Here is a 26,287-nt window from a genome sequence, read left to right as displayed (position 1 = left end):
ATTTTATTAAAATTCTATTCGAAACTTATAATAATTAAAACTTATTTCAACATTTTCCAAATAGAAAAGAAAAAAAAATTGCTACTAACATATTTGAAATGGAAAAGACTTATAATAATTAAAACTTATTTTTACTTATTCGAAATAGAAAAGAAAAATAAGTTAATACTAACATATTCGAAATATAAAAGAAAAAATAAATTACAACAACTATATGTAAATTAAGATTCTTCGAAAATGATGATATTCAAACAATTCTGAATTCCCTATATACAAACAGCCAGGAAGGACCCATGAAGTTAAAAAAAGTCGATAGACCTTTCACGTACAAATCTTTAATATTGTTTATCGTAACGTTTTTTTATTTAATTTTGCCGGTCGCCGGCTCTCGAGTGTAAACTCCTAAATTTTAGGTAAGGCTAAATTTATTAAAAATTATTTTAATTTATTCTAAAAATAAGTTGCTACTAACATATTCAAAATAGAAAATAATTAAATTTCAACAACTATATATAAATGAAGATTCTTCAAATATGTATGATATTTAAACAATTATCTGCATGCAAAGAGGTAGGAAAGACCCATGGTCACCGGAGTTAAAAAGGGGCCGATATACCCTCGATGTACAAATCTTTAAAATTGTCTATCGTAACCCTATTTTTTTATTTAATTTTGCAGGACGTTTGCTCTTGAGTGTATATAAAGATATCCAATACAATATTCTGTATTTGTAGAGGTTTGCATCTGTTTATTTTTTCAATATTTAAATACTTTTTGTTTAAATTTTAATAATTTTTTATTAGTATTGTATTTGACGGGAGGACGACTCAACCTAAATTTTATTTAAATTATAATATTTTTTTATTAGTATTGTGTTTGACGGGAGGGCGGATCAAACTAAATCTTATCTAAATTTAAAATAATTTTTTCATTAGTATTGTGTTTGACGGGAATGCGACACAAACTAAATTTTATCTAAATTTTAGTAATTTTTTCATTAGCATTGTGTTTAACGGGAGGGCGGCATAAACTAATTTTTATTTAAATCATAATAAATTTTTAATAGTATTGTATTTGACGGAAAAGGGATCAAACTAGTTTTTATTTAAATTATAATATTAGTTTTTATTAGGATTCATCTAATTAATATTTTTTTATTACAATAGACGTCGGCCTAACAAAATCTCATAATTAGTGCGATTATTATCGACTTATGAAGACGTGATATAAACTGATATCACGAAGAAAAATGTACACCACTTTGTTATGTTATGTATATTATAACATGTGTCGGCCTAACTAAGCGTGACAGAAAATGGGCAATAATTATGAATAATTTTTTTTTAATTATAGTTCATATATTTCTTAAATAATCTTCGTGATAAATTTTTTAAGAATTTTTTTAGAGTCGCTGTGCAGCGCGGCTTTGTCGACTAGTACTTAAATAAAGGAGAAAACAAAGACATCTATATACTTATATAAAGAAGAAGACGAAAACATTTAGGTGGCGTTCTCAAATCATCTCATTCTATTAAATATCAAAAATTACAATTAGCTTACTTTCTCCTAAATATATTATCATTATTCGTAATATTCTCCAAAAGTTTCTACAAAATCTTACATTAAAATTTTTGAAATCAACTTACAATCATAATATTTTCCTAAAACATCTACCTTTTCTTTAAATAAACTTACCATCTTCAATTTTTTAAAATATCATTTTTTCTCTTTTTCTTAAAATCAACTTATTATATTACATTTTTCTAAAAAAAATTCTTTTAATTTTTAGCACATATAATATTGCAAAGACAAGTATCAATAAATGTTTATCAACATTCGTAATATTCTCCTAAAAATTCTACTGCATCTTTGATTAAGATTTTTGAAATTAACTTACAATCATAATATTCTCCTAAAATTTATCTTTTCTCTTCAAATCAACTTACCATCTTGAATTCTTCTAAAATTCTTTTTTAAACCATTTTCTTTTTTTTCTAAAATTAACTTAGTGTATTTTATTTTCATAAAAAAATTCTTTTAGTTTTTAGCCAATAAAATATTATGAAGACAAATATTTATAAATATGTTTTCACAATATTTTTTAAAATCATTAGATGTTATTATATTATACTTATGTAAAGGAGAAAATGAGGGTTGTGATGTGTCGCCTCTCATATTATTTTAATTTATTTTTGTAATTTTCTCAAATTTTTATATTATTAAATTAAAAAATATAACATTTATTATTGACTAATAAATAAAATAATTTATAATATTAAATTTGTGAATAATGAGAAAAATGGCTTTTCAAACTTCTTGATTTAGTATATTTATTTATTTATTCTTCATAATTTCAGAATGACCAATATTTATAAGAAATTAAAAAAAAGAACATAATTCTCAAAGATCGCTGCAAAGCGCGACTTAGTAAACTAGTTATCAGTAAAACAATACACAACCCTAATGTTTGGGCTTTAAGTAAATTTATACCCCTATGAGAGTTGTACTCCTGCATGGTGACTATGTGGGACCAAAACAAGGTATTAAATAAAAAAGACCGTTATTTCTTGGAAATATCTTATTACATTACGCCTAAACTAAATCCCGTGCAATGCACGAATTTCGTTAATATTTAAATATTTTTAAATTTTTATTGATTTGATCATATAATAACTTTAATTTCCCTAAAAGAAGAGGTTTTTTCAAAAAAAAACTATACAGGAGAATTTTTTTTGGCAAAATTACATATTGTTTTTTCATTATTTTGCAAAAATACAATATCTCTCAAATATATTACAAAAATACGGATTTTTTAATTTTTTTTGCAAAAATACGATTTTCAACTTTTCAACCATATATGCAACTTATATCAACCAAAAATCAACAACTGCAACTCAAAATTCGGTTGCAAAATAAGTTGCTTTACAAGTTTTACTGATCGCAAACTATTAATTCACAATCAACCAAACAACTATGGCACCACGCCATAGATGTCCAATCTCTATATCTGGGGGTGTTGTCTTAGCGTATGTTGCTAGAGGTATGAAATTTTCACTCTATAACAACACCGATAGTATAGGGGTTACCATAGCCACAAATGTATATTGTCTAACATTAATAATGTTGTTTACTCATTTCAACGCCTTAGCTCTTTCAGGCTAATGCTCATTTCAACGCCTTAACTCTTCAAGGGCACAATCCGATGACATGGAACATTGCCTTAGAGAAAGCAAAGAACAAGTGGGAGAAAGATTTCAATGAGTGGGAGTCAAGGGTTGTGGTGGCTGAGGACAACAAAGCTGCGCTCCAAAAACAGTATGACTGCCTCGCGAGGAGGAAGAAGATGGAGTGGGATACGATGGTTAATCTCTACCATCAGGAAAAAGATTTCCTTCAGCTGATGGATCAGCATGATGATGAGATGTGCCCCGTGTACATGTCACTTGGTTGGAATTCGGCCGTTACTAAGGACCATGGTGTTTATCCTAACGTTTTTCTGCCAGAAGACTTCCCTAGTCCTTGGGCTTCATCCGACACTACCATGGTCGCCCAAGTACCTGACTTAGGGCCAATCGTGGCTCCTCAATACTCCGACTCTAGCTCAAGCCGTTCTGGCTCAAGGGGAAAAGCGCATGTTTATGACAAGGCCAAAGGGAAAGCCCCTGCTTAAGGAACCCAAATGGGAAGGCACCGTCCAAAGGTCCCTTGTATGGGAAGGTTCGTGAGCCCGTTCAAGGAAAGAGGATTCAAAATGAGGGTTCCTCATCATCCTCTTCGGGGGGCTCTAATAGCGAGACCAGTGAAGATGAAAATGACAGAGAGGTCACCAAAATGGCGCAAAATGGGGGTGAGGAAGAAGAAGGCTCTTCTGAGGAGTAATCTTTTGGCCTTGCATGGCCTGAATCACCTCTTGTGGCTTTGATTTAAGTCTTATTTATTCGTGGCCCTGTGTGGCCTTAAGATATTTCAGATTTGTTTCCTAATTGTCCTTCAGGACTGACTTATGATCCTCCGGGATCTTTTATCTTTTATGCAGTACTAGCTTGTTTATTTACTTGTCTTTTATTTTCGGTATTTGGCCTTTCATGTCTTGCCTTATCCAATGCTCATACATGAATAATTGATAGACAAGATGATAAAACAAACTTGCATAGATAGATAATATCCTGAAAAATGGGTCCAACCCTTACATAGGAAAAAATGGGTTCATCAACCTTATTACTACGCATATTACTAAGTACTAGAAACATAAGTTGCTTGTTCTAGACATGATAAACCCTTATGTTTGATGCATGCCGGGTTCGGGGGATCTCATCTCTGCCCAAAATTTTCAACTTGTAGGGTCCTCGTCCTAGTGTCTTCTTAAATTTGTAAGGTTCTTCCCAGTTTGGGGCTAGCTTCCCTTTCTCTCCAACTGCCGATGCCTCAATCTTTCTCAAAACCAAGTCTCCTTACTGGAAAAACCTCTCTTTAACCCTCCTATTGTAGTAGAGGGAGGCTATGTACTGATGCTCTGCATTACGGGCGTTGGCTTCGTCTCGGACCTCGTCAATGAGGTCGAGAGCGAGCCCCATGCCTTCTTCATTAGTTTCAGGTTCATATACTTCAACCCTAGGTGATTCATGGGTGATCTCAAGGGGCATCACTGCCTCGGCTCCGTAGGCCAACATGAATGAGGTAGCTTCAGTTGTAACTTTGCAGATAATACGATATGCCTAGAGTATAGGTAGCAATTCGTCCACCCAAGTGTTTTTTGAGCGTTCAACCCTCTTCTTGAGTCCATCAAGGATGATACGATTAGCGACCCCTGCTTGCCCATTTGCTTGGATATGGGCAACTGAGGTGAATCGAAGTTCTATGTTGTTGTCATTACAATACTCCTTAAACTCTTTGTTGTAGAACTGTCGCCCATTATTCGTAATGAAGATGCGTGGGATTCCAAATTGACATATAACATTCTCCCAGAAAAATTGAGAAATTTGCTTGATTGTTATCTTGGTCAGTGCCTTGGCCTCAATCCACTTAGTGAAGTATTCAATAGCGACCACGATGAACTTCATTTGTCCCGATGCTACAGAAAAGGAACCTAGTATGTCCATTCCACACATCGCGAAGGGGATGGGGGAGCTAATGGACGTAAGCCTCTCCGGGGGTTGTCGAACTATAGGAGCGTGCCTCTGGCATCTATCACACTTCTTCACATAAGCCTTTGCATCAGCTAACATTATTGACCACTGAAATCCTTGCCGGGTTATTTTATGAGCGAGGGACCTGCCCCTCAAGTGTTGTCCACAAATACCTTCATAGGCTTCCTTCAGTGCCTCCACTACCTCGTGAGGTCTTAAACACTTCAAATATGAGATCACAAAAGACCTTTTGTATAAAAGGCCTTCGATTAGAGAGTACCTCAACGCTCTCACTGATAACTTGCGTGCCTCTTGGGCATCGTCCATGAGCCAACCGGTCTCAAAGTGGTTCTTGATGGGTTCAATCCAGCAACTAGCCAGTCAATCCAATTTGTGCTATCAAGTTTATGACATGAATTATCGGGGTCCTCAGGAGTTGGAAGTAGATACTTCTGGGATAGTTCTCGATTTCAGATGAAGCGAACTTGGAAAAGGCATCGGCCGTAGTGTTTTCCTCTCTCGGAACATTTTCTGCATACCAATTATCAAATTGAGTCAGTATTTCTTTCATGACCCTTAGGTACTTGGCCATGACATCATCTTTGTCCTCAAACTCCCCACTAACTTGGGCAACAACGAGCCTAGAGTCTCCAAAAATTTTAAGACTCTTGGCTCTGACAACTCTAGTTAATCCTAACCCGACTATCAAAGCCTCATACTCTGCTTCGTTGTTCGTAGTTGAGAAGTCCAACTTCAAATCATATTCGATCATGAACCCTTCAGGGTTTTGCAAGACTAGGATTGCACCACTAGATTTTGTTTTGAACGCTCCGTCAAAATGGAGAACCTAATACTCCTTTAGAGTTAAGTCTTCTTCTTTATCATTCTTCCTTCTTCTAGGATTACTATCTTTTGCCCCCGACTTCTTGGTCGTTAATGGTGAATTCGACCACGAAGTAACGACCAAGAAGTCTACTAATGCCTGAGCCTTGATGGCTGTCCGAGCTTATACTTGATATCAAATTCTCACAACTCAATTGCCCAATTCATGGGCCTTCCACTCGCTTTAGGGATGTGGAGGATTCTTCTTAAGGGTTGGTCTGTCAGGACTTCTACTTTTTATGCCTGGAAGTACGGTCGTAGTTTCCTGGAGGCATTTATGAGGGTGAGTGCAAACTTCTCAGTGGCAGAATATTTCAACTCGGCTCCGTGGAGCACTTTACTTACATAGTAGACAGACTTTTGAACCTTTTGTTCTTCATTCACCAAAACTGCACTCACAACTTTTTCAGAGACCGCAAGGTACATGTAAAGGATGTCCTCTAAACTTGGTTTAGCTAACAACGGGGCTTTAATCATGTACTCCTTTAGTGGTTCAAAGGCCTCTTGACTTTCAACAGTCCATTCAAAATTCTTCACTTTCTTCAAAGTTTTGAAAAAGGGTAGACACTTGTCTCCAGACTTCGAGATGAACCTCCCCATGGCCACAATTCTCCCCATCAATTTCTGAACATCTTTTATGGAGTGAGGTGGCTCCATGTCTAGGATAGCTTTTATTTTGTGGGGGTATGCCTATATTCCTCTCTTCGAGATAATGTGACCCAAAAAAATTCCAGACCCAACGCCGAAGGCGCACCTAGCAGGGTTCAGCATCATCTTGTGGCGTCTCAGCACTTCGAATGCCTCTCTAAGGTGATCAATGTGATCGGTCTTGGATAGGCTTTTGACTAACATGTCATCAACATAGACCTGCATAGTTTTTATGATTAGATGAGTGAATATCTTATTCACCAATCTTTAATAAATAGCTCCTGCATTCTTTAGCCCAAAAACCATAACAAGATAACAAAAGACACCAAAGTCAGTAATGAAAGATACCTTGCGGGTGTCATCCTTGTACATTTTAATCTGATTATAACCGTTGAAGCCATCCATAAAGCTTAGCATCTCGTGCTCAGCAGTGGCATCGATCAGGATGTCAATCCCTGGTAGAGGGTAGTAGTACTTAGGGCATGCATCGTTGAGGCTAGTTATGTCGACGCACATCCTCCACTTTCTATTGGCTTTCTTGACCATCACATGGTTAGCCAACCATTCGGGGAACTGTACTTCCTCGATAAATCCAGCTTCAAGGAGCTTCTCAACCTCCTGCTTAATGGCTTCCAACCTATCTGATGCATAGGTTCTCTTCTTTTGCTGCACAGCCTTCCGAGTTGGATCGACGTTCAACTTATGAGTTATAAAATTAGGGTCGATCTCAGGCATGTCGGCCGTTGTCCAAGTAAACACATCATTGTTCTCTTGTAGGGACTTTGTCAATTGGTCCCTCAGGGGTTTCCCTAAGGAAGCTCCAATGTAGGTGACCTTATCAAGGTCTTGCGGGTCTAAGGGAAATGAAATCAAGTCCTCAACTGGCTTCCCTCAACACTCATTTTTCTCTCGGACATCCATGTCTTCTATTAGGAGGAACTGCCCCTAGTTTCATCGGGCCTAAGTGCTTCTACATAGCAAATTCGGGCCATTTCCCGATCTCATTTCTCTTCTCCAACGTTGTTTCTGGTTGGGAACTTGAGTACCATATGGTAGGTCAAGGGCACGACCTTAAATGCGTGGATCCCTGTTCTCCCTATGACTGTGTTGTAGGTAGAGGCTGCCTTGACAATCTGAAAGTTTAGCATCTATGTGGCTTCTCTGGGCTCTTCTCCAATTGTCACATTGCTCCTTCTACTTGACATTCCACTTGGTTAAACCCGTAAATGGGTGCATCGGAGGGGGTCAGTTGAGAGTCACTGTACCCCATCCTTAGAATCGTGTCATGGAACCGTATGTTTACGGAAGCTCCGTTGTCAACCAGGACCCTTTTGACCGGACAATTCCCAATTATCGGGGTGATAACTAGGGGATCATACTGAGGGAATTTCAAACCGTCAAGGTTGGGGTCGCCGAATTCAAGTGTCATCTCAGTCTTGGCACGTTTAGGTGCGTCTCCGACTATACTCATCACCTCTCTAGTATAAGCCTTTCGAGAGTTCTTTGTTGTTCCAAGGGTCGTTGCCCTCCGGAGACCATGTTGATCATTGGCCCTCTAGGCTGCGGGTTTCGACCTCTGTTGTTACTTGTTAGCCCGTTGATCATAATTTCTTTTGTGGCCTCCGCCATCATCGCCCTTGACAAATCTTCTACATTTTTCTCATCGGATGAGATACTCAATCTCGTCCTTAAGCTACCTGCGGTCGTTGGTATCATGACCAACGTCCTTACGTAACCTACAAAAAATTATAAATTCTACCCGTCTAAGGGGGGTGTATTCAATTAGGATTTTGAAGGATTTTTATAGATTTTAGAAATCATGGGGTATTCAATTTTGATTTTAAATAATCCTTTAAAATCTGAAGGTATTCAATAAGGATTGGAAAAAATCTTTTAAAATCTGAATGTATTCAATTTAGATTTTAAAAAGTCAATCAAAATTTGGTGGTATTCAATTTGGATTTTAAAAAATCCATCAAAATCTGATGGTATTCAAAAGTACATGGATTTTCTTTTATTTAAAAAAGTTGTGGATTTTGATGGATTTGGTAGTACATTTTTAATATCTTGAAATCTCTTCAAAATACACGAGATTTTGATGGATTTCTAATAAACTCCACAAAATCTGCAAGACTATACAAGATTTTGGATCAACTCCATCAAAATCCATGAAGAATTGAAATCAACGAAAATCTTTTAAAATCCATAAATTATTAACAATCCTTTAAAATCTGAAATGAATACACCCCTAAATATAAATTCAGCTGAACCGGCGGTCATTACCTGTCTTTTTTTTTATTATTTTCTTTAAAACTTAACATGGAAAAAACTACTTGTATTTTCTTTTGTCTCTTCCATATTTATGACCTTTCTTTAACACATTTTAATCTATCTGTACAAAACATGAGATACTAATTGAGTAAATCAAGAAAATCAAGATTTGATATGGGTTTGTATGTATATACTCTACAATGACTACAACACCAACTGGGTCTCCTTCAACTGGTGCTTCTTGGTTTTCAGGCATTGTACGAGGTCGTTTTGACAAGTCTACTTCTACTACTGGTCCTAAAATGGCCAATAATCCGACAGAACTTGTCGGAAATAACGTTGGCCCAGTTAATAAAAAGAAGCAGTTTCAAGGGGTTATGTTTAAGTACGGTCCTAAGTCTATTCAGGTCTGTATTAACACTCTTGTGTGTGTTTGTGTGTGTGTGTTTTTATGTGTTTTTAGATTCTTGATTTGGTGCTTGATTTTTAGTTAATGTTGTTATTTTACTGAATTCTTGAAGGGTTTGTTGTTGAAATGTGATTTGAGTTTGCGTTTTCGATTCGATTATCCGAATGTGTGATTTTTAGTTGTGATAGCTGGAAAATGTGTTAGCTTTATGTTTGATAAATGAAAAATTGTGGATGATCTATTTGGACATTTATTATTGGTATGATAAAAGAAGGGAGGTGATGTGAAGTTATAGCGATTTTGAAAGTTTTGAGATTGATAAAAGATTTCGGATAGGATGTTAAGGTGTTTCGAGGGCTTAATGTGGATAATGTGTTACTTTGTTAAAAAATGAAGATATGAAGATTGAGGGGTGATTTGGTTAATTATTACTTAGCTATGCTTTGCTTTCCTGCACTCTCTGGAATATTACTACGAAGAAAGTGATGTAGATATATTTTCTTGTAGCTGTTCCCGGTGTACATTTGGGGTTATTAATTGTATTAGAAAAGACATATATTGTCGATTGTGAAACACTGAAAACTTCAACTTGATAAGAAGCCTTGACTTGTAATAAAATAGGGAATACATCTTATGTGAGCCTTTGAATAAGAAGTAGAAGGATAGATGATGCTACATGCCCTGCCCTTTTATTTTGATGGCTGTTACTTGTTATGTTCGAGTCTGGTATATGATCAATAGTCTTTTTTCCATGCTTGAAATGGGTAAACTTGTGCAGTGTATAAGAAAAAATTCACTTGGCTTTTATTATTGGTAAGTGTTACATTGGAATTTTATTTGTTCTATATACCAATATCGAAGTTCCATTGCTTTATGCAGGTTGCCTTTAAAACGGGTGACTATAAACAGCAGGCTATATTCATTGGTGGACTGACAGATGGATTCTTGGCTACAGAGTATGTCAATATGTTTGATTTCTTTATCGTCATACAAGATGATTTAAACCTTTGCTTCCTTGCTCATAAATTATTTTACACTAAATTTTAATACCTTTTACCATTCCCAATTTAAACGGGACATGTACACTATACAGTCATTATAAATGCTTCAAGAAGTAGCTAAAGAACACACCTAGCTTTCATAGTTTAGTATACTGAAATAATATGGCACTATAGAGTATAATATGGCACTATAGAGTATAGACATCTTGGTAAGTTTTAGAATACTTGCATCTCATTGTAAATAGTTCGCCGACTGCTGCACGTGAATACAGAATAAGAGATATATGGATCTACTAATAAGCAGGAAAAGTAGGATGTTTGGTGATGGCAGGGATGGCTGTACCTTCAGAATTTCCATAATTTATCAGCATAGAAATTGTAAAAAAAAGAAATTTGTTCTTTGAATAGAGAACACTCCAGTTTATTAGGTAATCAGAAAGGGACTCCTGGAATATGAAGTTTATATTAAACATTACACGAGAATATAGCTCAGAATAGACTGTTTATGTACACAATCTAGTTCATAATCAATAGAGGTGGGGTAATATGGGGAATTGAAAGCAAAAAATCAAAATCAATTAGAGTACAAAAAATGGAAGCGGAATGAGTGAACACCAATTCAGATAAAACCATGATTAATAGTGAAACCTTCCTTTCATATTAACCAAACAGTAATATATATAAGTTCGCACATATGTAAAGACGTATTATATAGTTATAAAACACCATTTGGAAATTGCACCTATGAATAAATTAATATTTTTATGGACTTGTAATGAGATCAGCTATGCAGTTACTTGGAACCTCTTGCGGTTGCTCTTGACAAGGAGAGATGGTCACTAGTCCAGTTTTTGCTTTCTTCTTCTTACAGTGGATATGGCCTCTCAAGTTTAAAAGAAGTAAGTCACTGTTCTTTCTTTGAGCTATGTTAGAATGATTTTCTGTGAGATTAGATGCTCTGTGCCTTGTTATTATTTACTTCATTGTCTAGAGTTGAGTCCTCAGCCAAATGGTAACATTGTACCATCTAAATCTTTTGAGTTCTTCTGTTTGCATAATCACGTGGGTTGTAAATCTGTTGTAAATGTTTTGGACAAATTGTATGGTGTACTTAGATGTCCACAGAAAAATATTAAGCTTAGAATTAGTGCCATTATCTGAACCTAGTAAATATTCGATTTCTGTTGAGAATATTTGTGATAGTATTTAAAAAAAAGGTACACATTTCCAGACCTTTTCTGTCAAGTGTTTGTTATCCTGCAGAATAATATGTGTATGATCAGGGGCTTAGGTATAGAGGGACCAGCGTTACTCTTGGAGTTTCGTGGAGTTTTAGGTATATAATGTATAGGTATCAATAGACATAAACCTGGGGCAGTGAAGTTGTTTTCAACTGTTAGCTTATGTCTTCTGGTAGATGAGATAAAAGGATGTGGATTCAAATTCCACTCTCAATATTCTTTTTGGAAGAGTCATGATTTCAGTCTCTCAGTAATCTTTTGAAAGTAACATGATATCAGTTTATGCATAATATACAACTTCAATGCATTAGAATTCTAAAATTATAGTTGGCCAAGTTGTGTTTTAAGAATCTTGTTTTTGTAATGTTTTGTGTTCAACTCCTATTTTGCTTAATTCTTGGAGCACCCTGTCAGATAGTTTTCTCTTCAGCTTTGTGCACAGTTACTATATCCTTAGAAGAGTTAATAATTTTCCAAACTGATATATCCATCCTGATTACAGCAGCAATTTAATAATATGTTTAATATTTTATCTGTACTACAGCGTGTTATAACTTTCTGCTACAAGATTTGTAAGCAATATATGTAAGCTGATTAGCTGAATCGATTTTGCCATGTATGTATCAAAGGATGCTATGGAGCTTGACCAGTTAATTAGTTACTTCATAAATAAAGAAGATTCTGAGGGTGTGGTCCTGATTGGACATAGTACTGGCTGTCAGGTAAGTACATCACATTCACTAGGCATTTAACTTTTCCAGCTGCAATTTGGAAGGTTACATATAATTACATATTATGTGTCATGCACAGGATATTGTATATTACATGAGGACGAATTTTGCATGCTCTAGAGCAGTTCGCGGAGCCATTTTACAGGTGTGCTCCTATTTTACTTTTTTGATGCTTTTACAAATTTCTGCAGCAGCTTATTACCGGCTTTTGAATTATTTTATTTTGGATGTCAGTTGATTCTGGCTTTTAATTTGCGCTTTTAGCATCTATTCATCTTTAGCGTTAAGAAGAACTGAAGAAGACAGGGTTTTTCTGTACTTACGGTTGTATATAACTTTTTGGAAAGGAACGTGTAACTTTTGACACTCATTTTACATTTCTAAATGATGATCTGTCACGTTCTTGCTAATTGTGTTTACATCCAAATTATATAGTGTTCCTCGTGGAAACTTATAACTACTAAATAAGTTAAGTCATAAGATTTTGCGTCTTACCCTTAAGTTGAAAATTACACGTGCAATAATCAGGCATTAAACCAACAAAGTAGTAATTAATTCACCAGGAATGAGATTATTTGAAGTAATCTAAGATCTCACGCACCGGTAACTAGAAAAATCCGCAAGGTACTAATTTAATAGTTGACTACTGTCTTTCCTGGATATCATACATTTTAGTATATACTCCCTCCGTCCCTTTCAATTGTTTACATTTTTTAGAGAGTGACCGACACGCATTTTAAGGTGCATATAAAATATAGTTCTGTAATTTTTTTTTACAATTTTCTTTTTCTGAATAAAAATTAAAACATTCAACTTTTATTCAGAAAAAGAAAATTATAAAAATAAGTTACATAACTATACTTTTTATGCACCTTAAAATGCGTGCCGGACACTTTCTCAAAAATGTAAACAATTGGAAGGGACTGAGGGAGTACATAAATATTCCAATATCATATAAAAGATCAAATTTTGTGAAAATCTTCTGTTACAAAGTATACAAAATTTCAAAAGCAAAGAAGGAAACCTTGTTTTTTGGACGTGCACGTGCCACCTCTTTTTTTTAACCAGAGTATCAAATTGAGAAGACATGCCTACATTAGAGCGGCCAAGCATAACAAACTCAGGTACTCATCTTTTCGATTGTCCTTGGGACTAGAGTCTAGAGCTACTCCCTATGAACTCCACTTGCTTAATATTGGAGTCACTGGTATACGGTCCGACTACGATGTTGGAACCAGATAGTATCATTTCATCTGTGATGTTATCTGCGTCGATTTCTCATCCCTGAAGTCACAAATAGAATGTTAAAAAATTCTTAGCTGTCTTTGATTCTTTTGGTTTTGGAGTCGTGGTGTCAAAGACATGGTGAGAAGAACAAAACGTAGAACTTGGGTTTTAAAGAGTAGAGGAAAAAGATAGGGACTTTGAGAAATGAATAGTGGTCAGAATACCAGAAAAGAACAGAGGACACATTTTTCGAAGATTAAAGTCAAAGACATTGGATTATGGGAGAGCCAAAATTCAAGCTGCTATGAGCATATTTTCGAGATATAAATAACCTGAAACCTAATTAACAAGTAGCCTTTTACAAGTGGCTGTGTGCATATTACGCAAGTTCTCCAGAATCTTTGAACATAAAAATATGTAGGGTAGCTATTCACGATTATCAACTACGTCTTGAAAGTTGCATTAAAGTTTTGAAGGTGTTAGATAACAAACTTAACTTGTATTTTATATGTTAATCGGTTGATAATTTACTCTAATATATCTGAATAGAGAAGAATTAGAAACAACCAGAGCTCATAAAAGGGAGAGAGAATTTAAAAATTATACTCTGGCCACAATGACGTGTTAAAATTGTTTTTAGAAGATGACGTGATTTTACCTTTAGCTTAGTATATTATTGGTCTTCTAGACCTCTTTACAGTATGCATTATATTGGGCCTAACTGTAATTTTGTTTATGTTTCAGGCTCCAGTTAGTGATCGGGAATATAAAGCAACTCTTCCTGAAACCGCAGCTATGATTGATTTGGCCTCAAAGATGATTAGTGAAAGCCGAGGGTCTGAATTAATGCCCAGGGAAGCAAATCCAGATTCACCAATAACTGCCTATAGGTAACTGGTGAAAATTTAATTCTTCTGAAATAGCATGACAATGCTATGAAACATTTTTTATTAAGAACCGAAGAAGTTTCTAACAGTTAGTGCTCATCTTTTTACTTTCCTGTTGTTTCCGTATGCCGAAAACTTTTAATCCCATTGTTATAGATAAAGAGATGCTTACTTATGCGCAAAGCTCTTTCATTTTTAGGGATTCAGTTTGAAGATGTGGCAAAGACACATTATCATATATTTTGACAGAGATTAGCATTTATGCTATCGCCGCCTTTTAAGTTTTCAGTTGTAAATAGCGAAACATTATTTCTTGTGCAGATATCATTCTCTCTGTGCATACATGGGTGACGATGACCTATTCAGCTCTGACCTTAGTGATGATCAGCTGAAACAGAGGCTAGGACACATGTCTAACACACCATGCCAGGTTACATCTTCATCCAGTCTTTCTTGTATCTTTTCTCCTACATGCTTAATGAAAAGATCGAAGTTGGTTGTGACAGGTTATCTTCTCAATGGGTGATGAGTACGTACCGGAATACGTAGACAAGAAGGCGTTGGTTGACAGGCTAGTGCACTCTTCTATATCACGTGTACATTACGTGTGTTAAAACTTACATTAATTTTAAGCTAACCACCGTGTCTAATACTTCATATTTACATCTGGGTATGATTCTGAACTAATAATTACCATTATAATATCCTGTACTGTATGCAGATTGTGTAGAGCAATGGGTGGTGCAGAGAAGGTTGAGATTGAATATGGAAATCACTCTTTGTCTAACAGAGTTACAGAAGCTGTTCAAGCAATAATGGACTTTGTGAAGCGAGGGCCTACTGGATGGGACGACCCTTGGAGCTAAAATCAAATGGTCCCCCCCTGCACCTTGAAGTCACTTCTAAATTTCATCTTGCTCATATAGTTTCTTAGCGGCTCTCCGCAATTTTCTTGCTATTTAGAAGACGATATGCTAGAGGTTGCTTTAGCTGAATTGTGTTGTGAGAATTTCGAAATAGTTTTTTTAAATCACGAAGTAGTAGCAGCAAATTTTGTGTAATGATTCTTTTCCCATGCATGCATAAGACAGCTTTGGGTTTATATTGATGTTAAACTTGGAGCCATGATATTATATATGTTAAGATCTGGAATTGCATTATCTCAGTCTACATGTGACATGTTTTAAATAAGACATTTGTTTATAGAAGGTGATAGAGAAAACTCTTTGTAGCCATCCCCCCACGCTACAGCTCTCACTTCCCCCATAATTTTTGAAAGCCAGTAAGCATTAGACACGTAGTCAAGATAGATCCATCTCAAGACAATAAGAATGTACATATGACATATCTGAAATCACCTTCCAGAATAGGAATTTCTGTTTTGATGCCTGTTCCTTGTACATTTATATTATTGTTGCGTGTAAATTTAGACAGGAAAATACTTTTGCTGAAACCAAAACTGTATTCAACAATAACAGGTCAGTTTATTGTTGCTAGAAATTATTTACTTGCTAACTTTTTTGGCTTCTGGATTCCGTAGAGGAGTCCTTTTCGAAGTTTTTAGATTCGTGTTTGTTCACTTGTTCAGATATTTTAGAAGGATATGTTGAAGAAGCTTACAACTCACTGTTCATAATTGATTAACAAAGTTGCCTAAAAATAGGTTGATGGTGGAGCAGAACATGGGCACTCACAAACAAGAATAGTTCAATTGTTGCCAAATTTTAGCAGGGGAGATTTAAGAGGCAGAGCTGTTGGTTCAAGACTTGGATGAAAAGTTAGTAAAGTACATAATGATGAAAGGTGAAGCAACATCATAAAATATGATGAAAGATACCTCATTATGAAGCTTTTTCATGGTTGTGGTGGTTAGTTATATTTATAATTAAATAGTCTTTTTTTATTGTCCTTGTGAGAACAAGAAAAAAGTGAGCTGCCCCTGGTTGTTGATTTTTGATGCACAATCTTGGCTCTTCTCTGTCTTCTTGTGTTGGTTGTGGAAGTACATTGGGGACCCCCTCCATATGAGTCCCAACTCCTATCATGTATTGTTCATTTTTTCTGTATTTTCTTTATGATTAATTTTTACTTGTGTGTGTGATCATCTGTACTAGCCACTAGGCATTCTGTACTGGGTTACTTCTCATTCCAAACAAAATTCTGTACTCCATGTCTTTGTCAGAAAAAAATGTCGTACTCAGTGCACAATACCCCCGTATCAGGGCCAATACCAACAGAGTGGAGTGCACAGTACCCCGTATCAGGGTCGGGTCCGAAAAGTTTCCTGTAGAAGCCCAAAGCCCAAACTTCCATTGATATGTAGTTACTCCAGTGAAATATGTAACTATGTCACTAAGTTTGCTAGAACTTTGCATGCACTGTCAGCAAACCAAAAGCAAGGAGAAGCATGGTCAATTGGTTAGCCACCTTTAGACCCACAACCTAATGATAACAACCTCATCAACAAGATTGGAATATATAAACTGAATCCTTAAGTCACGGTGTGTATGTTCCATTTCACAAAAGTTGATTGAACATTGTTCAATTTATAACAGAGAAGAATGTCTGTTTCAAAGTCCAAGTTCAGAAAACATCTCAAGTCACCTTCATCTTCAACTCAACAAATGCCAAGATTCGGGCTTTTATCGTTGATAAGGTGCTTCAACGGATGTCGTGATCAAACGCAAGTGATGGGGCTCGGTACAAGAGTCTGGAATCTGAGCGACAAGCCGGTGGAGCTTCAGATCAGGGTTGGATCAATGCTAAAGAAAGCTCACACTTTGAAGCCATGCTCATCAAAGAGATTGAAATGTAAGAGCATTTACAAGGCTTATATGCCTAGTGTTGGTGGTACTAGAGGTGTAGGAATAAAGAGTTTCTTGTACTATTATGATGAGACTTGTCATCCTTACATTTGGATCCATGACACTGGTGCTGATTATTCAAGAATGGTGAAGCAACAGTATATTAGTCTTGAAGACTTGAGGGACTGTTCTGAGATTACTATTTACAGAGATCATCTGAAAGGTTGCATTTCTATCAGAAAGAAATCAAGGCCTGAGTTTTGCTGATTTGGTGAATGGGCCTGCAATTATGATACTCCCTCAATCTCAGCTAATTGTTATCGTTTTTGAGAGAGTGTCCGGCTTTTTGTAACATTGTTTTCATTTTTATTTATTTTCTCTTTTAAAGTTTGTATGTTTCTGTTACTTTTGGATTTTGTATGTGTGTTGTAGGATGTTATCAATATGTAGTTATGTACTACTAATTAAGTTGATTGTAAATCAATATATTGCAATTCATTTAGAGTAGATTTTACCACTTTATTGTTTTATGTGTTGTTTCAGCAACTCATCTGCATCATCTATGGCATCTCTTTATAAATATTTGATTTTAGTCGTATTGATAAAATAATGTTCGAATGCTAATATCGGCATATTCGAAAATCACTTAACGTGTTAATTTACGTCAATTTTTCATGTTCATGTTGTTAATTTGTTGTCATCAAAATTGACGGATATATTACGTAACATAGCTATTTATTAATATTATCTATATAGTTCATCCAACACCAACTTCTCGTGCTCATATGTAACTGTTACTGCTCAACCGACCACTATATTTTATAACGTATATTTGTATTAATATTTACCCAAAAACCAATTTGATCTAGCATCTTTGATCTAATGTCAACTTCTCGTGTACACAATCATTTTCTCGTGCTTAAACAACAAATATATTTTGTAACGTATGTCTTTATTAATATTTACTATGAACTCATTCTATCTAACACATTTTTATTAATATTTATTTGTTGTAAATAGTAAAATACTTTCTTTCTTTAGCTTGTTTTGTTAATCAGTGATGTTTACATTCAGTAATCAAACAATGTTTTATTTACAGGGAAAATATAAAAACAATTGGAAACAATTATTGTTATTTTAGAATAAACAAAAATTCATTCAAAGTACAGTCATGTTATTCCCATTGCATACTTTTCACTTTTCTTCTTTAGAGTTATTTGCACTCTTTTGTGGTATAAAATACTAGGCATTATTGAGATTTCCATCAACTTTGTCCCAATTCCATTTCCAGTTCTTCCCCAAGAACTCCATTGTCCTCCAACTAAACCTTGGAATATTTTCAAAAATACAAAATCTCAAGGCATCAATTCAACTCTCTTTTTTCTTCTTTCCCCTTTCCCTTTTATTTCCTTTGCCCTTCATATAAAAATCCTACCTTTTTTCATCACAAAATTCCAAGAATTCATAGCTACATTCCCAACATAAATTCTTCTAATTTCCTCACATAAAATCAACCCAATTTCCCCATCTTCAACCCAATTTCCCCATCTTCACTTCACTCCAACCCAATTCACACACACAAACACACACTAAAAACAACCCAAAATTCCTTCTTTTCTTGCTCCTAATCCTAAACACCCTCAAGATTTGATCTTTTCTTGAAATCATGCCCTTCATCATATAAAAATCCCACCTTTACCTTCCCCCATCTACCAAAATTCAAGAAAAACACTCCAAATTGCGAAATTTCTTGCCCCTTCCATCCCTATTCACTCCAACCCAATTCACACACACAAACACACACTCTAAAACTTCCCCAAGATTTCTTGATTTTCTTGAATTCTTGCCTCTAAACACCATAAAGATTCAATCTTTTTACCAAGAATTCACTCCAACCCAATTCACACACACTCTAAAATTTCCCCAAGATTTCTTGATTTTCTTGAATTCTTGCGCCTCTAAACACCATAAAGATTCAATCTTTTTACCAAGAATTCACTCCAACCCAATTCACACACACACAAACACACACTAAAAATCCCCAAGATTTCATCTTTTCTTGATTTCTTGCCTCTAAACACCATAAAGATTCAATCTTTTTTCCAAGAACACAAATGGGTATTTCTTGGAGCAACAATAACAACACCTCTAGAAGAAGAACCCCACCAAATTATTATCAAAACCCATACCCATCATCTCAATACATCTCCTCACCTTCTTCATCATCTTCTTCTTATTGTTACCCTCTTGATCCTTATCCTACACCCTCATACCCTTATCCTACGCACCCTCCTCCACCACCACCAGCTACACCAATTTACTCATCTTATTACTCTTCTGCTGCTTACAATGCTTGTAATTATTCAACTCCTGTAATGGGTATGTCGAGTTTTGGCCCTTATTATGGTTATGGTTATCAAGATAATGGTTGGGTTGGGATTCCGGCTGCCCCGATAGCGGTGGCAGCTGAGGCAGTGGCAGCTTTGCCACCGCCAGCTTATGTCGAGCATCAGGAGGCTAAGAAAGTGAAAAATGATGTTAATGTGCATAAAGATACGATAAGGCTTCTGAGGGATGAGGCGTACCCGGATCATTATTTGGTGTCGTTTGTTTTCGATGCAATGTTTGATGGGAGGTAATGATTTAGCTTGAATTTTAATTTACTTTTCGTTTATATGTTTGTAAATTATGTGATCATGGGTTGGGTTGTTTACATTATATATTGTGTTGACCGTGTGGTTTAATTTCTTGTTTAGTTCTACTGGTTTAGTTAAGAGCTTAAAGAATTGGAATTGGAATGAATTTGTTTGTGAGGCGTATTATGTTTTTGCTTTGCATATTTTGGATAGAGAAGTTTTAAGATTTCTCGAGTGAATTAAGTTGCGGGATTGATGCTGCGAGTTACAAAATGGTTGGTAGATTAGATTATAAATTAATGAGAAAAAGTGATTACAGCGTGATGAGATAAACAAGTTAAATTAAGATTTTATATCTGTAGTAATAATCATATATAAGTATAACTGGATCAGAACTATGGTATTGAGCTTACTGTACGTGGTCATTGTTCAAGTGTAGGAATAGGTTGTGCATGTTGCAAATATTGGGTCGCAAATAGTTTAAGAATAGGATAACGGGCTTCATGAGGTGTTTAGGAAGTAAGTTTATTTGAATGCCTAAATATTGTATAAAAACTGGTGTTTCATATAATGCCCGTTGAGCATCACAATTATCAACAAGATTGTAAATAAATTTATTAAGATGCCTCGCCTCATATGTGCTGTAACAACTAGTCAACTCATGTTTCATATCTTGTCTGTTGAGTGATCATTATTATATACCAGATGGTAGAAGGTCTCACATAAATGCCTGAAATGTACTGTAGCAACTAATTGATATCTCGAATGGGGCATTCCACATTGTCGCTTTCTTATTTCTGTATGTTGCAGTACCTTTATTTTGAATGTTAAGGGTTTAAATGTGATTAAAGGTCCTTATACCAAACCCCTCATTACCTCTGTGATGTTTCTCCTAGCAGTGAGTCTAAAAATTCTCAATAATAAATAAGACTTAATGTAGAATGGATGGTATAATTGTGGGTATTTTATTTTGTTGAGAGGTTTAAAGTGTTGCTTCTGTGGATTCAGTTTCACTGTTGCATGGAGTCGATTTTTATTTTTATTTTGTATTTTTCTTCCTGATTGTTCATTGTCATGGTTCATTTAAGAGAAGATAGTAGTCTTATATGGGACATATCAAGAAAGTAAGAACGGGTCTGGATCTGCATGTATTGTTTATAACCATTTTGAAATATAAGAAATCCTTGTTAATTTTGATCATGTATACTTATCGAGTTATCCTCTTTTAATTAGTCACTAGTTGCCCCTATATTGAGGTGAAGATAAGCGAAGCTTTATTAAGTAAATACCATTCCAATCACTTTCATCCCTAAAGTTAGGCTTATGTTTATGTCGATGCAGCATGTGAGAGATAGATTTTTGGCTGAAATATTGTCCCTGCTATGCTGTAAACTACATGAAGGGAGATATGTTTCAAAGCTTTCCAGCATTGTTAAATATACTCGTAGTACTACAGTGTCCAGGAATTACAATAACTAGGAGTCCTTTAGGGACATTAATTTGTTAGTAGATCTTTAAATCACTTATATTTGTAGACTTGAATCAGTTTTTGCATAAGGAGAGTTATATTTTATTCCTTCGCTTAAGTTTTAATGCTAGACACATTATAGAATTTGCACCTTTTTTTACTTGTTAATCCTTTACCAAATTTAATAATTTATATTGAATAGACATATGGAACATATCCCTTTTCTTTTACGTCAATTGACTCTTGCTCACTATTGTGCTATGCAGTATTACCATCTTCTACTTTGCGAAGGAAGAAGCTAATTGTAAAATTGTCCCAGTATTTCCTGAATCTTATTTGCCAATAAAAATTCCTTTCCAGAAAGGGCTTGGGCAGAGATTTTTTCAGCCTTCAGGAACAGGCATTAATTTAGGCTACTTTAAGATGGATGATCTTTCAAAACCATGGCCTGGAGAGGATGTTTATCCACTTGTAATTTGTGCCGAAACATGTTTGCCATCTTTTCCTATGGATATATATTTTAGTGATCATTGTCCTAATACATCATCCCACCTACAAATTACTCAAGCTGTGCTCGAGAAGAACAATGGGGACCCTTTCAAATTAAGAGTTGTCAAACAGATATTGTGGATTGATGAGGTTCGCTATGAACTGCGAGAGATTTACGGACTTGGGAACTCTGCAGAATCCTTTAATGATAATGACTCGGGAAAAGAGTGTGTTGTTTGCATGACGGAACCCCGTGATACCGCTGTGCTTCCATGCCGACACATGGTAATAAACATATTCATGCCCTGTATATTATTTTTGTGTGTTTTATTATATGTTATCTTTGCCAAATGTGAATCCTGCATAACTGTACATTTCACAATAAGGGGTTGCTGATGTTTTTATAGAGTAAATAAAGGACTGATGAAAATAGCTGCTCTTTAAAATTAGAATTCTGATTGTGGATAGATGGTTCAAAATATAAAAGATGCTGACACAGCCTTAAGGTGACTAGCTTAGATTTATCCACTGCTTCATTCACTTAGATATTCGAAATTAACCAAAAATTTGGTGTTCATATGGTTGCGGTTTTGCGATACTAATTTGTGGTAGGAAGTAGTGACTTTTTTGTCATTTGCAAAGCTGTGTTACTGTTCTTCCTCTATATAATGAATGCACCTTTTGAAAAGGTCTCCCAATCATGAATCTTCCTCTTGTATTTATAAATGGTTAAGAATTTTGCTGACGAAGATCTCTGTTTCAGTGTATGTGCAGTGAATGTTCAAAAGCATTGAGGCTTCAATCGAACAAGTGCCCGATATGTCGTCAACCCATCGAGGAGCTCATGGAGATCAAGATATATTAGTGAGAGATCCTTAGCTTAAAGCTAATTCTTTTGTATAATACAGTTTCGTTTTCCTGAGACAATCCGTTAATATTAGTTAATCATATATACTCCCTCCCTCCTTCCCCCCTTGTTACCTGTTTATGTATACTGTTATACATACAAGACCCTGTCATTGGCCTGTGGTTATTACTTCTTTTTTTTTTGACGAATGGTTATTACTTATTAAGTTAACAAATATGGGTTTGGACATCATCTTGCTTCTACCTGGTTTTTGTTGGGTCATGCAGTTCGTGTTCATATGAATGAATTCCGAATCCGAATTTGAAGTAAATCGGAATTCGATTTGCGGGAATTCAACTGACTTGGACTTAACACAAGTTTATGTTGTTCTGATCAAAGCTTTTGTGTGTTTCACTGTGGGACTGGATGTTATATTGTGTATGTATCAAATTATCAATGATTCTAGGCTAACTAGTTCAAAGAGTTAAACAGCAAAAAGTGGAAAGGGTAACAGACTGACAAGTACATGTACATGCAAAACTTGCATGCAACATAAATTAACACTTGTATAGTTGTATAGCTACAAGATTTCCTTCCCATTTGCATGTTAGCAAGTTCTATTCCTGCGCTGCTACTGCACACTTGCATGCAAAGGTATGAACATGGCAACAGAGCGTGTGACGGTGTGAGGCACACGTTGGCAAAGTATAATTCCGTTTGTTGACGTTTGTTTAGTAAAAATCGATGGGCATTACCCACCTCCTCAGGTATTTGCTTTCCGTTTCTTTTTTTTTCATTTTAATTATACTTTAAATCTTACAACCCAAAATATAGATTAATATATAAATATTTTTTAAAAAAATAATTTATTATTTAGTTTTATAAAAAATAAAATATTTTGATATATGATTTATATATTAATTTATTAAAAAAATAAAAGATGTTATAAACTAATGATATTAATTTATTTTAATGTAAAAAATTATATTGTTATAAATATAAATACATTTGATTCTTTTTACATTACATAATATTAGAAAAATCAAATATTAATATAATCATGTAATTTTTTCATTCCGTTTCGGGATCTGAACAAAACAAGTAAAATAATTCAGGATAATTCTTTTTCTTTCTTCTCCTTTTCTCCTTTCCCTTTATGTATTCATTCCGTTTCCCGACACGAAAACGCTCCTTTAATATTTTCCGCAAAATAAATGTAAATAGTAAATCACAACGGACGTTATTCATGGACCCCAGGTATACGAGATATTACTTTTCTTGAAACCACAGGCTACAATTGGATTACAAATTCCAACTCTCTGGTTATAAATTATCAATTTATCATAGATAATAGATTGCACAGTTTTAAAATTTAAAGAAATCTGCAATTACACAAAGGACAGATGCTACAAATTAAAATATTACTTCCTCGGTCCCACTGAATTGTTTACGTTACTTTTCAGCACGATTTTCAATGCTCGTTTAAAGTATAATTCCATATATTTTTTAATTTTCTCTAAATTAAAGTTTTATGTTTAAATTTTTATTCAAAAAAAATAGAAAAAAATATTATGAAACTATAAAAAAAGTCTCGAAATACGTGTAAAAAGTGAACGTAAACTATCCAACTGACGTAGGGAGTATGGTATACGGCCTTTACGAAACTAAACTTTGTCAGAGCCAAAGCTTTTCTGAACCTCAGCTGCTAATTCCTCCACACTCAGCTGACACTCCAGCCCTATCTGTACATATAAATACATAAAAGCAATTAAATTATAATTTAACATTTTGATGAAATATATCTTATGTGCGTACATTATGAAACAAATTTAGCATTATTTGTTATCATTTCGTGTTTGATGCATGCATCAATGTATATAAAGGTTTCTTCGATTTGTTTTTAGAGGTACCGGTTGTGTGGTTACTTTACATGATATCAGACTTCGATTTAAGGAGAGTTTCGGGTTAAGCATATTTAAACATGAATTGATAGGATATAGATAGGTTTCGAAATATTACCTTAATGACAAAAGAGTACAGAACTGTGTCTTCCATGCTACTGATATTCAGATGAAGAACCTCAAAAAAATGTGTTTCCAGCACATTAATGATCTTCACTATCTGGCCTGGAATTCTCCGCGACACGGTTTTCAAGATAACATTTGAACCTGAGATCTTGGCTTCAACATTAGCTGCCACAGAGTTGCAGCTTGCTCCAAGCTCTTTAACATTCTCAGTGCTACTAGCAATATTTCTGATCAGTGAATTACATTCCGATGGAGGAGTGTTGAGAAGCTGAAGTGGTACTTTCGGACTAGGAGCAGGGCTAGGGCTTAAGCTCAATCTCCGTTTTTTCGATTCCAGAGAATTAAGAACCTGGTGCAGCTCCTTGATGAATTCTATTACTCCTCCTATGATAGATGCCTGATCTCCCTATACAATCCATTTTCATGTTCATAGTTTTATATATTTAATAAGATTCATTCAAACTAGTACTGGTACATTTTACATACAATGAGTTATATAGCTAGCTGAACATCAATACAAGTAATATTGTAACAAAGGCAAGAATATATACTAGTTTTAAGGAGGTTGTTCCTATATCAAACGATTGTTACTAACCATTTGTCCGCTATAATTCTCGCATACTGATAAAAATGTTAGAAGGTGTGTGAATTAAGCGGATAGACAACGTGATCCCTTGAATTCATATATATTTTAGTGTCAAACATATTCGTGAAAAATTATAGCGAACAGATGGTTACAACACTCGTTTGTCAAGAACTAGAACCCATAACTGACAATCGTGTATCACTTGCTCATTCGTCCTTAAATTCTTAAACTTTCGACTAATAGACAAATTATCGATTTTATCACAAATTATTGAGGGTGAGTCGATCGTTTAAAGTACTCAGCTAAGTACGTTAAACATTTTCCTAAAAACATATAAACTCGTAAAGGAAACGAAGGAGATACAGGTTAATAATACCCTTTTGATGTAGAAACAAGGAGTCAAAGAGCGGAGAACTTGTAGATGTTCATTCATCTGCCTTCTCCTGTTCCTCTCCACAGCAATATGAGACATGATGATTTTCTTAATAATTGCAAAACAAAAAGTTTTATAAATTGGGTTTTACATATGACCCACATATATATATAGGGGAAGATAACATGAAAGTGAGGGACTATGACTGACTAGTGACTACGTACGTGAGTTATTATTGTATTTTATTATATGCATGCACGTAAGGCATCAAGCATGTTAATAAATGGTGTATGTTGCAGTCCCGTGAGGTTAATAATTTTTACTACTCTTGTTTATATTATTATTACTTCTCACGTTTATCAACTTACAACCATTACATAGCCCCCCTTGCCTTGTTGATGAGTAGCAAAATCTAGCCGGATATCGATGTTTTAAGTGATAGTTATCGGTCTGGGAAGGGTAATATGCACAACTAATGAACAAAGATTTAGGCAATGTACAATTTTTTCCGACCCACCTGACTTAGGCTTCATTTGGGAGTGCCGTTGAAAACTGTTGTATTGTGAGAAAAAGTGTTGGTAGAACAAGTGTTGTCAAGGAAAGTGATTGTTTGTTAATTTTTTTTAAATTTATG

The 26,287-nt window shown here is 35.0% G+C and overlaps 4 protein-coding genes across 5 annotated transcripts; 3 read left to right on the top strand and 1 right to left on the bottom strand.

The window, feature by feature from the left end:
* Positions 1 to 9,006: 9,006 nt before the first annotated feature.
* Positions 9,007 to 16,220, top strand: LOC141677268 (UPF0613 protein PB24D3.06c). Of its 2 annotated transcripts, XM_074483127.1 has the most exons (10): positions 9,007 to 9,334; positions 10,216 to 10,292; positions 11,131 to 11,236; positions 12,208 to 12,300; positions 12,389 to 12,454; positions 14,281 to 14,426; positions 14,745 to 14,853; positions 14,930 to 14,994; positions 15,145 to 15,298; positions 16,087 to 16,220. In XM_074483127.1, exons 1-9 carry the CDS (start codon positions 9,128 to 9,130, stop codon positions 15,287 to 15,289), a joined length of 1,014 nt encoding a protein of 337 aa, XP_074339228.1. In that variant the 5' UTR covers positions 9,007 to 9,127; the 3' UTR covers positions 15,290 to 15,298; positions 16,087 to 16,220. The 2 variants fall into 2 exon arrangements, with proteins under 2 accessions (XP_074339228.1, XP_074339220.1); XM_074483119.1 differs by lacking the exon at positions 16,087 to 16,220 and having other exon boundaries at positions 9,009 to 9,334; positions 15,145 to 15,566.
* Positions 16,221 to 16,820: 600 nt separating this feature from the next.
* On the top strand, positions 16,821 to 17,751 carry LOC141677279 (uncharacterized). The gene has a single exon (XM_074483139.1). The coding sequence runs from the start codon at positions 16,985 to 16,987 to the stop codon at positions 17,492 to 17,494; it is 510 nt and encodes a 169-aa protein (XP_074339240.1). The 5' UTR covers positions 16,821 to 16,984; the 3' UTR covers positions 17,495 to 17,751.
* A 754-nt stretch (positions 17,752 to 18,505) lies between these two features.
* Positions 18,506 to 22,916, top strand: LOC141677259 (putative E3 ubiquitin-protein ligase LUL4). Its single transcript, XM_074483108.1, has 3 exons — positions 18,506 to 19,862; positions 21,598 to 22,105; positions 22,584 to 22,916. The coding sequence occupies exons 1-3, from the start codon at positions 19,342 to 19,344 to the stop codon at positions 22,683 to 22,685; spliced, it is 1,131 nt and encodes a 376-aa protein (XP_074339209.1). The 5' UTR covers positions 18,506 to 19,341; the 3' UTR covers positions 22,686 to 22,916.
* A 1,028-nt stretch (positions 22,917 to 23,944) lies between these two features.
* On the bottom strand, positions 23,945 to 25,766 carry LOC141723933 (transcription factor MUTE). The gene is made up of 3 exons (XM_074525888.1): positions 25,657 to 25,766; positions 24,687 to 25,100; positions 23,945 to 24,409 (listed from the first exon to the last, which is right to left on the bottom strand). The coding sequence occupies exons 1-3, from the start codon at positions 25,750 to 25,752 to the stop codon at positions 24,332 to 24,334; spliced, it is 588 nt and encodes a 195-aa protein (XP_074381989.1). The 5' UTR covers positions 25,753 to 25,766; the 3' UTR covers positions 23,945 to 24,331.
* Between the last annotated feature and the right edge of the window lie 521 nt (positions 25,767 to 26,287).

This window comes from Apium graveolens, chromosome 1 (assembly GCF_009905375.1).
Source record: "Apium graveolens cultivar Ventura chromosome 1, ASM990537v1, whole genome shotgun sequence".
Lineage (NCBI taxonomy): Eukaryota > Viridiplantae > Streptophyta > Magnoliopsida > Apiales > Apiaceae > Apium > Apium graveolens.
The sequence above is the reverse complement of the archived record's forward strand: the minus strand, read 5'-3'. Positions and strand labels throughout refer to the sequence as shown.